The sequence below is a fragment of the Anabas testudineus genome, chromosome 19 (genome assembly GCF_900324465.2).
Source record: "Anabas testudineus chromosome 19, fAnaTes1.2, whole genome shotgun sequence".
In the NCBI taxonomy this organism is placed as follows: Eukaryota; Metazoa; Chordata; class Actinopteri; order Anabantiformes; family Anabantidae; genus Anabas; species Anabas testudineus.
In genome coordinates this window covers 13373825-13390895 of record NC_046628.1, presented here as the reverse complement: position 1 = coordinate 13390895, position 17071 = coordinate 13373825, and the positions used below count along the sequence as shown (strand labels likewise).

General features: G+C 41.0%; 1 protein-coding gene across 2 annotated transcripts; it reads left to right on the top strand.

Moving 5' to 3' along the window:
- Positions 1-2012: 2012 nt before the first annotated feature.
- Positions 2013-7593, top strand: socs3b (suppressor of cytokine signaling 3b). Of its 2 annotated transcripts, none has more exons than XM_026351566.1 (3): positions 2013-2115; positions 4563-4908; positions 5002-7593. In XM_026351566.1, the coding sequence occupies exons 2-3, from the start codon at positions 4780-4782 to the stop codon at positions 5557-5559; spliced, it is 687 nt and encodes a 228-aa protein (XP_026207351.1). In that variant the 5' UTR covers positions 2013-2115; positions 4563-4779; the 3' UTR covers positions 5560-7593. The 2 variants fall into 2 exon arrangements, with proteins under 2 accessions (XP_026207351.1, XP_026207350.1); XM_026351565.1 differs by lacking the exon at positions 2013-2115 and adding an exon at positions 3187-3763.
- The last annotated feature ends 9478 nt before the right edge of the window (positions 7594-17071 follow it).

Sequence of the window (17071 nt, the reverse complement as noted above, 5' to 3'; positions counted from 1 at the left end):
ATTGACACAGTGTCGACTTTACAAACAGACTGTAACTGAGTATATTTACTCTAGAAGTGTACTTTATGGAAACTTTAAGGAACCTTAGAGCAAGTACTTTAGTATTTTCTTTACATGAGACTTTATACGCCTATTCTACGACAATATTTTAGAGGTTAGCATTGTATTTTTACTACACTACATACATGTGACCACTTTAATGGTTATATTGCAGATTAAGATTACTACCAAACAATATATTATTATGTACAGCCCAGATATTATCTATGCAGTAGTGGTTAGTATTTGCATTTAATTTTATTTTTTTATTTATTTTAAGGGTATGGACTGTTCATAATTCCACAACAATTGTGATGGGGACTTTCAGATTTGTAAAAACCAAACTAACTAATTATTCCATTAAGTGAGGAAATAATCAATAATTGGATGCAATCCCAAACAAAATCATTAAAAATAGCTCCACCTACCTCAGTTGCCCTCCTTACACAATCATGCATGACTAATAATAAGCTAATGATATATATAGAAACTCAATCACAGGGTACTTAGTTTTTTGTGTGAGTACATTTTGTTTTCAACACTTTAAGTATCTTTCCTGGTTATACCTCTACCCTTTTATTAAAGTAACCTTTTATTTCTGCAATATCAGGTGTTTCCCACTCCTCTTAAACATGTATGTTTTGCTTGACTTCACCATGGTGTCCTCTGGTTTCTGCACAGAATGATATTTGTGCAGAGTTGCACACAACAAGAGAAGTTTCTCTGAGCTCACTTTGAAGCTTTATAATGTCCAGGACTAAGCAGGATTTGTGACATCAGGGATATTTTGGAAGTTAGTCTCAGTCTAATAAACACCTCCTGTGTCATGCAGGATTATAACTTCCAGCACAGAGAAAAGACTTTTAATCCTTGACCATGAAGTATTTCACATGTTCAAAGATGCAAAGAGAGAATATTTATGTGCTTATATTTTGAGCTTTTGAGAAATTAAATTAACGAGTAGTGGACAAACCCAGAAGACAGTTTGTTATTGAATGTAGAACTATTTTAAATGTCTTAATGCATGACTGAAGGCCACCTTTAAGGATCTGCATTTCCTCCACCACTGCTTTTCTAAGATTCAAAGTGACAACTTGAACTTCACTGAGCAACATAAGTATTATTATTTTTATTCTTTTGGCTTATTTTGTCACAGGTTTCATACTGGATGACCTTCCTAATGCAACCCCAGATGGACAGTATCGGGCTGCTGCTGCTCTCAATTTGTACCTCCAATATGAAATGAATAATGCAGTTGCATACACTGCTACTATTAGTTTAGTGTTTTTTCTGATTATGTTTTCAGGATGGTTTAAACACTTTGTGATCAACTATGTTCAAATCAAATGATGTTTTAATTTATATAACTGTGCAACAGCCCTACCTGTTCTACAGCTTTATATATTTAAGACTTGTAAATGCATTTCTGGTAACAATAAGTGATCTTTACCCTTCATGTTACCTGTCAAAGGTGTGACCACTACACCACAGGTTTTGAGTCATGCAACACAAAGCATTTAGTGAATGTGTTTGCTCTAGCCAGCACGTGTTTTTGTGAATGAGACTTAAATGTACTACACCCACAATCCTGTTAGAGTGGTAATAGTTTTATCATAGGGTAAAGATTAATTAATGTTGTTATTATAGGTTTTTGCTTCACAGCGGTTTCATTGGCGAGCATACACAGAAAACAGTGCTGTTATCTTTGTTTACTTTTATAGTATCCTCCCTCTGTGATAGTGCAGTAATGGCGTCATGTTTAAATTATTTACTTGTCAGATAAGGTACTCAATAATCAACCTGTAATAGTAACAATATTCCATATGTGATAATATGAAACAAACAGAAACCACGCTGCATAATGAGTATGTTTACTTTTATCCCTTGCAGAGCAATTTGCTGATGGTACACACACTCTTATAATTTAGCAAGACTTGTGCTCATAAGAGTATTTCAGGTCAGGCTTAGCAGTGCAGCATAACTGGTAGTTGCTCAAGAGCACTTACAGTAAGTCGGATGTTTCCTGATGTGACATGTGCCTGAAAGACTTTGCTCTTCAACATCACCTGAGTGAGAGTAAGTACAATTTTAATTGTCTGTTATGTTTTTAAAAAGAAAGCAAAATGTTAATGAAACACTTTTTTTTTTAAGTTTTTTTTTACTTGTAGTGTGTACTTGTACACAGAGGATGCTGTGTTTATGTGCCATGCACTGTAACCCCTTAGGCTACATGTGTAATTTACCATTATTTATTTTGATTGAACGTATATCATCTCAGCAAAACTGCATTGTTCAAACTTTATTCCTCTCTTTATGTGGGGATAATATAAGATGTCACACAAGCCTGTAACCTACTGCATTTAAATCAGACTTGTGTCTACATTATCATCTACAGATTTGTGAAAACGCATATCAAAGTTTGGTAAAAAAGCAAGGCTTTGTTGTAAAATCAACAGTGGATGAATATTTTCAACTATGGATACAGACTTAGTTACACAACACGTGTCACTTCCACCATCAATACAGAAATATGCTTTGTGCACACAGTTAAACTTACTGTAAATATGACTTTCCTAATCCAACCTTTGTAGACCCATGACCAGAAGTGGTACAAATACAACTCAATATGTACTTGCTTTAAAAACTAGAAGTGCTACATCAGATTCTGCATTTAAGTTCACATACTAAGCCCATGCTTTAACATTTGTTTTAACTACAAATGTACAGTACCTGCAAGCCTTTCAGAAGTTGCTTTCAGTAAAACAGAGATACTGATAAAATACAAGAATTTAAAAACTATTGAACTTTGCTCCACATGTGACTAGCAGATAACATTTTGTTAAATTAACTTATGTGAAACTACTAAAGCATTAACAACAGAATTTACACAATGCACCACAATGCATAAAACTCACTGATAAGTTGATGTGTAAACATAAGTAATGTTGCAGCTGGTCAGGGTGGCGCTAATTTTAATTACTTTGTGTACTGCAGTGTGATTAATCCATAATAACACATAGTATGTGTTTGATTATATTTTGCATTAAGAATCTGTCCACTGACAAAGCTGTTATATAAATGCAATGTAAAAAGTAGGCCTTAAGTAAAAGTCACATGAATTTTAAATACTTAATTTTCCAGTTCTGCAGGCTGTATGGATATATACAGTAGGTGGACTATACTCTCACCTATATCCGCCTGCAAATCTGTGAAATAGTCAACATAATTTAACATTTTATGATTTCATGTTGCGCCATATGTTGAGCTTTTAACTTTTCACCTTGTCGAGAAGGGAACCCACCAGTACCAGGAAACCGCTCGACAAAGGTCACGCTGATTATTTGTTGGCAATCTGCCAAGACGGTGCGCGAGCACGTGCGTCTGTTCTTTACGTGCGTGCGTGTGCGTGTGTGTGTGTGTGTGTGCGCGACCGTGCGTGTGTTTACTGGAAGAGCCTCTGAACGGAGGAGGTGGAGCCTTACGGCTTTACTCACTGGAAACAACCTCCAGTAACCTTCCTCCACACACCGACAGGGTCTCTCCGGCAAGATACCACTGCCGCCGCATTCCTCTGCTCAGGAAAGACACCCACACACTTTCTGGATACTTTTTTTGGATTTTAATGCCTGAGTTAATAATTTATCTAGCACTACTCTCGGGTAGTTTGCATATTTTTTCCTTTGGCGACCAGCGGCTGCGGTGCGGGGCTGAATATATCCGCAAGGTAAGTTAAAAGACTGAAAAGACACCTAAACCCTCAAAGTTGACCAAATGACAGAGAAGATGCGGGTACGGTGCGGATCAAAGCACCGCGGCTGTTATTTTGCAGCTTCGGGTCCTGGTGCGGATTTTCTGGGGGTTGTTTCGCAACATTGTGACCAGTGGACCGACTCTTATAGCAGCGGTTCTGTCCCGTTATGGCGCCTCCGGCTTCATCCGACCCCCTGTCCCGCACTGTCCCGCACTGTCCCGCACCGTCCGACTGTTATTCTTCTAGTCTGCATGGGATCAGAGAAAACCCGATCAGACGGGACACCGTTTTAATCACCGTGAAACCGGAGAGTGGGGCCTCTGTGGCGCGGCCGAGCAGGGACTAAAGAGTTATTTAGTGGAAGAGAGGGGGAGTAAAAAGCGCGCCGGACTCTTTCACAGTGACCCCGTTTCTGAAATCCCTTGTTGCGGTACACCCGATCGAAGACAATTGAAAGCAATCAGGATCCAGTTGCCGTCTGGCTGCGCGGTACAGCAGCAGCAGCGCAGCGAGTAAGCGAGGATTCATTTAAACTAAATATAACCTGCATGCTCGCAGCCCAGATCTGCTTTATACATTTGTCACGGGCGCAGTAAATGCATTTTATGGGGGTAAACCGAGAGCTCCGGTATTGCAAAGTGGTAATTTGTCTATGTTACTGCTTATGAATGAGTGGGAATCTCAAAGGAGGCTGTGTTACCTTTGCATGTGAGCATCACTACAGAAAATGCCTCATCTGTTCCCCATCCTTCTCTGCACCGTCTCTCTCCAGCTGTGTTTAGGTGCTCTCTCCCAGCCCCTCTCTGGATGCATCAGACTCCTCTGCCCCGGGGCCCTGGACCCGGTGTGTGACTCAGCCTCCTTCACCCCATCCCCCCTCACTTTCCTCTCCCTCTGCCCCAAACTCACTTCCACCTGTCCACCTCAACTCTCCTGTTCGGGGCCCCCTGCCTCTCGACCAGCGGGCAGAGGCAGGGGGCCATGGCGCCATGGTGAGATTTGGTGGTCGCAATCCCCTCGACATGAGCAACGTGCCCCCAACAGAGGGCAGTGTCCAGGGGACCAGCTTCACCCCGCATCACTACAAGCCCTTCAGTTCGCATGCACACTACCAACAGGTCAGTCACGCTTGAGATTGTCGAGACACAGTCGTGTGTTTTATTAGAAATTCACCAAACTGAGGTTTATCTTATCTTTTATGTCTATTTCAGGTGATGCATGCATTGCGTAAGCTCCAGGAAAGTGGGTTTTACTGGGGGGCTGTTGGGGGCCGGGAGGCCAGCTCCCTGCTGCGTTCTGAACCACCCGGGACTTTCCTGATCAGGGACTCTTCGGACCACCACCATTTTTTCACCCTCTCTGTTCAGACGGCTCGAGGAACCAAGAACCTGCGAATCCACAGTGAGGGAGGCGGCTTCTTCTTGCAGCCCGACACCCAAAACACTCAGGAGCTCCCGCAGTTTGACTGTGTGCTGAAACTCATAGCGCACTATATGGGAAAAGGGACAGATGCTGGAAGGAGCAGAGAGGGGGCATGTGGGGGCATGGCAGGAGAGGAGGAAATGAAAGGGCGCAGCATTTACCTGATTCACACGGGTGGAGAGAGGATCCCCCTGGAGTTGCGGCAACCGCTGTCAACTTCTCTGTCATCCCTGCAGCATATGTGCAGGAGGACGCTGAACAACCGAGGCATGGCGCATTCAGAGAGAACAGAGCAGCTCCCACACACACTTAGAGACTTCCTGGAGGAGTATGATGCTCCTATATGACTGACAGGAACTGAACAGGTTCCACTTCATGAACCAGGCTCCTGCAGGATGGCACAGACCAGTTCTGAGAGCATACGTGAATGTGTGTGCCATCAGAGACGGGCGAGAGTTAGCCTTAGATACCAATGTGAGATCAGTTTTTCATGTTGGCCAGAATCAGCGGATCGAGGATCTGTTTCACCACTGATGGACACCGCGGAACTGGGGTCTGAGATGAGGAGCGTGATATGGGTAACCAACAATTACCTCGTCCGTCCTGCCTCGCAAAAACTGACCACTAGTGTGAGTGGCAGATGAAGTCAGAGGTCAAAGGTCTTATGACTGACTTAGACGTAGAGCAGAGCATAGAGGATTAACCTGACTGGTCAATATTAACAGTGACAGCAATGGCAATGATCAATATGCCACCAGTGATCCCTGTGGGTTTAATGTGCTTAAGAAGAACCTCTCCTCTATCAGAGTGACATTTACAACACTTTGGATCATTGGACAGAGAGAAAGGCAGCAAACTGCAGGAAGGCTTAGAGGGGGTGAAGGAAAGACGACTTACAGAGAAAAGGCAAAGTCCAAACGAGGGGCCCAAAGCAGAGAGCACATTTGTTTGTCTGAGTGTGTGTGTGTTTTTGTGTGTTGTGGTGGTGCACACATTTCCATTGCTGATTCCCGCAAATGTTGCATCATAGAGGGGAGTGGGGCGGTCATGCACACTAGCTCCACACACACACACACACACACACACACACACACAGGTACAGGCCCACATGTATATTTTGTTAGCGTGGGAACAAAACAAGAATAGCAAAGCATCTTCTCGCTCTCCTGTTTGCTTTATTGTTTCTCCTCCATCGCCCATTCCCATTTTTTTTTTTTTTGTTTCAGAGTTGCATGTGCGCTTTGACAATGACAGAAAACAGGCTTCTGTCGCAGAGACAAAAGCCTGTTACTGAGACAAAAGCCTTGGCACGGAACCACACAAAACATCACAACTTATTTTTATCTAGACTGGCTGGAAAAATGTCAGCGACACTGTAAAGCTCCTTGGAGAATGACGACGATCATGATCCTAGACACTGGGGGAGGGTGAAAAAAAGGGATTGAACAAAGGAGAAAGAAGAGTAGGAAATGGAATTAGGAAAGGGAAATTGAAGAAGAGAACAGAGAACTGTGCAGGGGGCTTGGGTGGGGGAGAACGGGGAGGAGACATTACTGGTATACAGCTAAACAAAAACATTGACGTGATTGATGTCCCAGACTTAGAGGAAATGATACAGCTCAACAGGATGCTGTTCCTGTAAATATAAAACCAGGTTTGCCAAGAAGCCCCCTGAAAGTTTGTCATTTAGTCTAAATGTAAATGTAAATGTAGACTCTTCTTTACATTATCATCTCTAACTTTTTTTTTGTGAAAACATCTTGGTGTGTTTGAGTGACTGTCTGCTCTCTCCCTCCTGGATTTCATGAAGGAGATAAGAGAGGAAATGAACTGCCTTCCATGGTTACCTCTGAAGCTGCAGTGGACAGTTGGGTTTGTCTGTCTGAATGTCAAGGGAACACGCAACACCTCCCTGAAGTGATTATTTGAAATAATGCCTTTTGTAAAAACAAAATGCAAGACTTGGATTTGATCAAAATGGTTTCGTTTGTGTTTGACCAGTGCTCGTACTAACCTGTGATCCATATTGGAGTGGTAGCCTTTTCACATCAGAACATTTTTTGTGATCTCATGCCACTTGAGAGCGCTGAAATATACCATAGTGATACACGTTTTTGGTCAAATCTCTGTCTTATTGTCTCACATCAACACCAAGCTTTTACATGTGTCGCACCAGTGGACCACACGTGTATGTGAGTCATTTGTCTTTTATAAAGACTCCTGTTGCAAAAGGCTGGCCACTAGTCTGGCAGAATACAAGTTGTAATATCTGAAATGACAAAACATTACAGCAAATAAATGAAAAGGAACATTGCACATATTTATATTTCTAAAATATTTCAATAATTTATATTAAAGAGCACTATTTTTACTAAAGTCAATGCATTTGCCCTGTGTGTTACTTCACTGTTTCTTTGCCTTGTTCACTCTCCCTGACTCCACTGAGTCAATATTGACTAGATAAGCTTTAACTTGCCGTAACATATTGTAAGGCAGTCTGTATTTCAGCAATCCCGGCCTCACAACGAGATTATTTACTGACAAATGGGATTTCCTAGTTAAACAAAGCGGTGTTTATTCAGCCGGCAGGCCTTTAAAGTGCCGCACCAGCTTATGAGCAGCGCGAAGAGGACGCGCATTCATCATAGGGTTAAAATTACTGCAATCACCACTTCTCATTTTCTGTGCATAGAGGGTAAGTTCTATAGACATCAGAGAGCATTTAGGAAAGGGTGGGGGCAAGACTTTGTTAGACATGCAGCGTAGATGTATACACCACACAAACACACACACACACACAAAAGGATTCCCAGAAGTTAACGCCATCGCTCACATGCACACATGCTTTGACACAGCAGTTACTGTGTAGAAAGCTCACTTTGGGTTGGACCTAACTGGAAAGGAATGCAGTAGGGTTTTATACATCCTGCCTGAAGGGGCTGAGAGAGGATGGTGTCCTCTAGAGAGTGTTTGTGTGTGTGTAAGGTCAAATAGGTGAAAGGGTCCACGTGGAAGAGATTTATGACAGTGTGTGTCTTGCAACCCACGCAGGCTTTTGTCCATCTAGGCTACGTAAGAGGTTCTTTTAGCTGTATCACCGTAGGTAAAATTAAGCAGGAGTTAGGTTTCTTCATTTCTATATTCCCCTCCCTCTTGTTCACACACACACACACACACACACACACACACACACACACACACACACGGTTCCCATTCCCTGCATACCTAGTGTTCTGTCTGAGGCTGGCTTCCAGGAAAGAGGCACTTTAATTGAGTTGAGTTTTTACGGCTTGCCTGGTGTTAGTGTGTGTATGAGAAGGAGCGAATGAGGTGTCTTTGTATGAGTGTGTGCGTGTGTGAGAAATGATGCAAAAAGAGCATCAAGTTCATGTTAAAACAACAACCAGAAACGTGATGTGAAACTGAATCACTGACAGTTTTCCTACATGTATTGAAGGTCACTAGACATATGTATATATGTAAAAATACATTAATAGCACTTAACATCATTCATTACACAGATACTGCCTGGATACAAGCCGAATAAAGATGTCTATTATGTGTCTGAGGAAATGAGAGGACAATAATAATAAATGTTTTTACAGATTACCTCAGTTCAGGTAATTACAATGAATCAAAAACTCAGCAAAATAAAGAACCACAGAGCCATGACTCTTACAGGAAGAATGTGTGTGTGTCCAAAGTTGCTCTTTACACAGTTGTGTGTTATAGAATATGAGTGGGTGACACTATTTGTTTATGAGAGGAAGATTGAGTGGGCACTTAAAGACAAAAGTGACGTAGTTCCAGAGACAAACAGAAATGACTGAGCCTTCTTCCCAAAATCTAACCAGAATAATCCAGTTTTACACACAAACACACATTGTCCAAATAAGCCAGCTCAGCTCAGTGTGACTCATTTTATGTTCCCCATAGTTGCTTGGTTAGCGGGGCTGGAATATTTTTCCTGTATCCTCCACTCCTCCCGTGAATCTCACACACTCACAGAAAGTCTTTCCACCATGATTCATTTTTTGGGCAATGGCTTGCTGTGTCCAGCTCAACAGTTGTCAACAGTGTCCTGGCCAAACACAACACCCGACTCTCAAACAACTGTGCTTCATCCTGAGTTTTTTTTTTTTTTTTTTCAATAATCAAAACATTCACACCACAGTTTGGGCACCACCCCTCATAGCTTTAAGATGGTGTTTTGATGCAGTATGAGGAAATGTGAAGCAAGTCAAGTGGAGAGAATTTAAAAAGTGAGCTCGTCCATGCAGTCTGATTAACATCTAGCTGCTATTGACAACTTTGTTTCATTTTTGAATTCATGCCAGTGTCAATGATGTCAAGCACAAAAGGTGGAAAAAATATTAAAGGGCTAGGGATATACTCTGCAATGAGCAATCCACAGTGTTCTTCCAGGAAGGCCCTCAAGTTTGTTGATTATTTCTTCCAGGAAGGCTTTTCGTTGGCTGATCGGTGCTTATAGGAAAGACACTGGGTTGGCCCATCAGCTGGAGTATTGTCACAGCCGCTTCTGATAAAGTCAGACCAGCTTCCAGGAAACCAGAGATTTACCCTCCAGCATTCCATCATTCCTTCACCATCAGTGCACAGAGAGAGACAGAGAGAAAGCGAGGGAGCACGAGGGGTATAACAGGGAAATGGATCAATAAAAACCATATGGGAAGCATACAGATAATCAAATGCACTCAAAAAAACATGTGCACGCCGAGTATGTATATGTGCATGCACAAGCCCGTAAAGACACACACATACACTGCTTTACACTCACTGACCAGCTCACTGTGACACATGCAGACACACACTCACTCAAACCACAATATTTTTCTAAGCCGACTATTCAACCCCCGCCCCCCTTCACACATAGCCTCTGTACAGCATTTGAAACTCATTGTGACTAATATTATTTTCACTTAAATCATCACTGAAATGGTTTTCCCGTAACACCTGGACAGCCTAACAGATGGGTGTGACCGTGCTGTTACTGGCTTGAGGAACAAAGAAAACTACCTGGAATGACCTGAAAACAAAACAGGTTGTGAAAGACAGTTGGGAGACAAGTTGCTGTAGACACGGTTGCTTTGTTTTATATATAGGAGGTAGATTTTGTTGTTCTTGTTGTTATTCTCTATTCTCAGCTATGCAAGCATAGCAGCAGAGAGGCTTGGATGCCAAATGGCTTACTGTAACAGCATGGACTCAGACCAAACTCTCAAACACTCTCAGGTGTCACTGTGTCCCCTCAGCCAGCAAACAGGACTGCATAACAATTGAACTTGACACTGTAGCGGTACATTAGCATATGCACACACATAATGTGGTGAGGAAGGGGTTTTGACAGTGCACATGATTTACCTATAGTGGTGGAAGACATGCTCAAAAGGTTTCAGAAAATACAGCAGAACTTCAATAAGACGGTAGTGTTCATTGCTGCGCAGTCCAGTTGCAGTACCCAAAGGAAACTGTGCATGTCCAGTTCTGAAAGAAAGAAGAAGCAAAACAAATGATTCGAAAAAACATGCAGAAGCAAGAAAAAATTAGATTAGATTATTATTTGTGTATATATATTTAGGCTCATTATTAACTTTGGAAACAATATTATACAAATAAAAGCTTTACACAAGGCTCAATAACTAACTTTTTCCAGTTCATCTTCTTCGCATGGAGTAGGTAAACACCAGCCAGATCGCCTGTGGTCTTCTGTAGATTGTTTAACTCCAGCCACCAAGGAAGACACTGTGATGCAGTTAATTTGCTTGATTGTGAAGAGTTAATGTGTGGAGAGAAGATTAAAACCAACTCTGATGACTGTACACTAAATATGAAGCTACCACCAGAGGATGGATGGAAACTTCTAGCTACTGGCTCTGTAACGAACATGTAGTAGCATTGATCTTTTCACCATTGTTGTTAAAAACACACAAAGCTGTTAAAAACACACCTATGACCTGCACTGAGTTAGTGTACAGTATTTACAGTAGGTATTCCCAAGTCTGTTTACTTACCAGCACACAATAATTGTGTTGCACACACCCACTGCCTTTGTAAGTCAACAGCTGAGTGTATGAATTGACAGCAATAGGAAAAGTGTGTGGGAGGATGTTGGTTTCTGGCCGACAGTCAGTTACATAATAAAAAAGTGACTAACATCAAAAAGGCTCCACTACCACTGGCGTTTCTTTATCAATATTCTTCAACAATCATTAACCATGTCTATTTTCCCCTCCCTAAAGCCACACTTACACTACCAACCACAGTTTCCACGTCAGATAAACATCAGGACTATTCAAATAAGAAGTTTCTCGTAAGTTATAACCAAAACATCTTTTTGGGTTTTGTTTCAAATTATACGCTGGATTTTATTGCAAATGAAAAACAACAAAACCTTCAATCCAAATTAGAATATGAAAAGCAGCCCTTTTCTGCCAATAGCTGACAGCCTGCTCTGTTTTGTCTCAAATAAGATCCAATTGGATTAAACAAGCCCCAAACACCCACTATACAGTGTGCTGGCTGGACAGAGGAGCACGTTCAGCCAGAGACTGATCAACATCAAGTGCTCCACAGAACGCCACAGGAGATCCTTTCTGCCTGTGGCCATCAAACTGTACACTGTAAAATTTAACTTGTTGTTTCAACTTAAAGTCAAAGGGCTACCTTAAATAAATGCAATTTGTTCTTCTTACACAACTAAATGGTATCTTGACTAAGAATTGTATGCTGTGTAAACTAATGTCTTAGTTAGGAAGTAGTAGTGAATCTAGCTTCATTTGAAAAATCTATTGTACAAACGTCAGTTTTGTTTAATCTAATATTTAAAATAGTTACTTTGAAGAAATAACTCTTGAGTAATTTGAGTAAAACAACCATGGTACTACATCTAACATAATATACTGGCTTCTGCTTGAGTCACAATGTACCAAATAACTAGATAACAATCTAGTGAACCTGTATCATGTGGTTTTAAAATCTAAGTGTACTGGTTTAAAAATACTTTAGATTTAGATCAAAGCACTTTGATCTAATGTATGTGTGTATTTAAGACACATAGCAAGTTTCCATCATGACTATTATCTTTAAATAACTAAAAAACAATATTTTAAGAGTATTACCTTGACAAATGCATGCTGGGAAGTCTATTAAAATGTAAAATTATGAGTTAAGACGTCAAGTTAGAATAACTAATGTTTATAAGTTCCGTCAATAAAAACTAAAAATTTTAAGTTGAATTAGCTTGAAAATACAAAACTTTAATATTTGGGTTAACTTACTTCAAAAATACATTGCCATTTCTACAAAATTATTGAATGAGAATTTACCGTTTAAGGAGGTGGGGAATTGAAAATCATCAGAATCATTATTTATGTCATAAATTGGAGTTTTCTGTATTGATGTTATTTTGTATTTATGTTGGAATGGCTCTTTTCTGGTTGGTTTTTTTGGAAACAATTTCCGTCTGGGATTAGTTTTGAATCTTTGAATCTTGAATGTTGGGCACTGTACATAGAGCCCATTCTGCTATTGGCCTGCCACAGCATGTAACCCCCAACATAAAACAAATGGTACTGCTCAAGCCCCTGTGTTTGTGTGTGCATACTGAAATAATTTCACCTTGTGAGAACAGGCTACTTCTTAAAGACTAATCAGCGCTCTACTCTTTTCCCTGAAAAGGTGGTATTCTGGCACGAACACACACACTCAACACTCCCTTTCTCTGTTTTTTTTTTAAATGTGATGGATCACATTTGATCCTGAAAGGGGGAAACAGGGGGTCCGCTGTGTGTGCGCCCAGCAGTGAACAGCATCTTAACACAAGAGCCAATCCAGGAGCTGTATAGACACTGAACCCCCCAAGTACTGCTGTTTTATAGGGCTCAGCTTCAGAGAAGTCACATGACTTCCCAGCGCGAGAGGTATTGAGAGAGAGAGAGAGAGTGAGAGAGGAGTAGGCAATGTTGGAAAGGATTATGAAGAGGAGGAGGAAGAGCAGTGAAAAGAGGGTCAGGAGGGTGACATGATTGCTGTGAGGGGTGAAATGAAGGTCTGGTAAAATAATGGAGCAGAAGGAGGTTAAAAAAAAAGTAGGTGCAGCTGTTCTCGGAAGTAAAATTGTACAGACTGGTCACGGTCTATAATTACAGCTGCATGAACAAACTGAGAAATGACTGACTGAGAAGCAATGTGGCATGAATGAAAGATAAAATTAATGAGTACACGCAGGCAAAAGTGGTTGCAGTTGATTACTACAGTGGGTAATCTTGATGGTCTGGTTAACCCTGCATCACACTGTCACACAACAACTATCTTCACCACAATGTATATATGGACAGTTTACGCAAATCACCCAAAAATTTACAATTTTTTCACTTATTATTCATGAATCGTCATTTCTGTGCTGAGGTTTGAGACAGATTCTGAATGTTAGGGCTACAATATAAGTAAATAGATTTTTGCCGTTTTAAAGTCCTTTGTGTCCTTTCTGTCTGAAGCAATTTCATAGTTACCATTATACATAAGCTTTGCTGTCAAAAGTTTTCTTAGTAACTATTTATTCGATTTAAAGAGTGTGTGAGGCATTCAGGGACAGTAAATAGTGTGGGTCATCTGTGGTTTGAAAAGACTGACAGCACTTAACTCACCAGAAAACTAATTAGTAATAAATAATTAGTAAATAAATAAATAAATTAGTCAGTCAAAAACTATTTGGATAATCAATGATTAAGTTTAGTAAAACAATTCAAGCTAAAATAATCCCAAATATCTTCTGATTTCAGCCTCTTAAATGAGAGAATTTGCTGCTATTCTTTGTCACACATAATTGTAAAATAATTTATTAACCTTACTTGCAGCCCTTTAACTTTATTTACTTGACCAGCTTTACTGGCTTTCCCAAAGTTCTAACCTCAACCCTGTAAAACACCTCCAGGATGAACTGAAACGGTGACTGTGAGCCAAACATCAGTGTTTGACCTCTCTGATGCTCTTGTGGCTGAATGGGAGAAAATCCCAAGTGTGGTGGAAAGTGTTCCCAGAACAGATGAGAGAATGAGGTGTTCAGTAGCCACATATGGGAGCAATGCTCAGACATCCAAATACTTTTTGGTCATATCTGCATGGTTAACTATGACTAGATAGGCATTAGAAAGTCTGTTTGTTTTTAACTTGGAAGAACTGAAAACATGGTACAGAGGTCTACCCCCACTCTACTCTGCTTTGAATAAAAGCAAAAGAATGTACACCACACAGCCCCCTGCTTCTTAAGAGTAATGTATCTGGTGTGTGTGTGTGTGTGTGTGTGAAGTAGAGCATGTCCACATGGTCTATGACATGTAAAGGTGGTGGTGGGGGACAGATGTCACTCTTGTTTCTTAGGCACAGATGTTGACACCTTCAACTCCACAGGGAATTGTGTGTATGTGCATCTTTGTGTGTTTATGAAAAAACAAATTTGAGGGAAGGTTTCCCATAAACACCTGTTTTGTTCCGGTTAATATCCCTCGTCATGGTCAAGAAATGATGGCCTCAGTGAAAGAGGAGAGAAAGAGAAAAGGAATAGCGGGAGGGAGGCAAGGGGGGGGGGTCACCTCCATTCCCCTCCGTCTGTGAAAGAGAAGACCTCATGTGGGATGAACACATTCGTTTATTCATTCGGCCCGTCTATTTTCAGCCCAGTGGGTTTATGGTTATTGGAAAGGCGTTGCCGTCTCGCTCCTTCCCAGAAGGAGTCAATATTTCTCCCTCGCCTTCATTTCTCCGTCTCTGCCTCTTTTTCTCTAATTCAATATTTTCTCCAAAACACCACTCTCCCCTCCACGCACAGGCAAGGAATGCTGGAAGGCATTTGAGAGAAACAAAACACAAAGACACAGAGCTTGCACACACACACACACACAGACAAAAGTGTGAGGTTACAGAATGCAGTGTCAACAGCGATCCCGGAAAAACTCCTGCTCAGGATGTCTCCCACTTTCTCCATAGTATTACAGTTATCCACCTCTGCTCTGTCCTCCTTACCAATGCATCTTTATCTGCCTTCATTCATGGCTGTTGTGGGGCTCTCGAGACCGACTGTGGCCTTTTTACGATGTTGATCTTTACTAATGACTTTTAATGATGACTTGTTATGGCTCATAAAACCTGGTCCTGTTACTGGCAAGAACAACTTTAACTACAGCACGGTGTGGTGCTGATAACGCACACTGGGACTTTTATCAAGTGATTAAAATCAGGCAAGACAGCATGAGTATGCATGCAACTGGGAAATGTGTGTAGGGGAGGTAGGGAGATGGTGCTTGTGATGTGTAGATGAGTAGTAATTGTCTCTCAAGGAGAAAAAAGGGAGTGTTGGCGGCAGGGAGAGTTGTTGCTTAAGAAGTGCACCTACCTCTTAGGCTAATCTCAATCCACATTAGATAAATTCCCACAACCCTTCTCCTCCAAATATTAATTTAAGCCCACAGACACAAGGGGATTAGGCCTTTATTGCAGATAAAAATAGAAGGTAGTGCTGGACATAACCAGTTTTTATTGGGGCTGAGCCCATACCCATCATATCAAGCATGTGATGAGGGAGTGGGCATGTCTTCACCTCCTTTCTCCCTCCCCATAATAAGATAAATGACTCTTAGTAGCAGTTAGAATTAGCTTTACAGCTCAGTGCAGGGATAAAGGTCAGGCCAAAAGCAGGCTCATGACCCCTGAAGAATCTGTGGGTGTTGCAGTTGTTTCAAAGCATTCATGACTACACCATGATGTAAACATATCATACACACTGGCAGAGAAACAGACTGACGCACACAGATGCAGAGAGGCATTTACACACATGCATGTCTCACCCACTGTACACGATTAACGCAGGATATGGTGGGAGTTAAGGGAAATATAATCATCTTCAAAACATACTTGATGTAAAATACTGTACAACATGTTCCATTTAAATACTTTTGAGAGAAAATAAGAAAATACAGAACAACGTGACAGACGATGCGTGGGTCTATAAATATATTCAATATTCAGCACAGGAAGACTGTTTCCATTGTTTACATGAGAGTTGTTTTCTGTGCAAGCATCCCACTGCTTAAAAATGAATTAGTTGGTTTGTTGATGATTATAAATGTTATTATTCGAGCAAATATTGCCAAGAAATGGGATGGTTCCAAGTTCAGTTTTTGTCTTCTCAGATTAGTTACAGCCGTGGTAGTAGTAGACAATTACTAAATACTACAATAAGTAGCCTATTATGTTCTTTTGACTGTGATGATTATAAATTGATTTAATTTTGGTTTACTGAATGTTGTTGTGTCCAGTACAAAGCTATGAACTCAAACTACAGCCTCTCCATTTAAAGCTTTTGTTATAAACAATATGCCCTCTGCAGGTCTATTGCAGTGTTGCTACCTCTACTACTAATAACCCCCCTGGACTGTTTTGTAAAGTAATATAATTTTACACTGGAGAAGTTCAAGACTTCACAGTTGATAAATCATATAATTTGCATTATCTGGAAGTTGAATCATGTTTGTAGTCAGACCTCAGAGGCGTAACTATTACATTTACTCACATCCTCTCCTTCCAGTTAAGTGAAACCAAACTGGGCGTGAGATTTGTCTTTTGAACTGTCCTCAGACTTGATGAGTGGTGAAACGTTTCGACCTGCTCGTCCAGTTGCCATGACTCAGGTAAACTTCACCTGGATGAGCTTCAGACATAATTAGCGTTGTTGGGATAATAGCGCCCTCTTCAGTCCCCTGCTGTTCTGTGCATGTTACTAAACTGATAGGTCATCGATTAACTTTCCTTCCAGTCAATGATTATCGAGTCAATGATCCAAAG

Excerpts from the sequence above, each read along its gene's own strand:
- socs3b (XM_026351566.1), top strand. The coding sequence starts at position 4,780 with ATGGTGAGATTTGGTGGTCGCAATCCCCTCGACATGAGCAACGTGCCC. Across the intron at positions 4,909-5,001 it reads CGCATGCACACTACCAACAG|GTGATGCATGCATTGCGTAA; the intron begins GTCAGTCACGCT and ends TGTCTATTTCAG.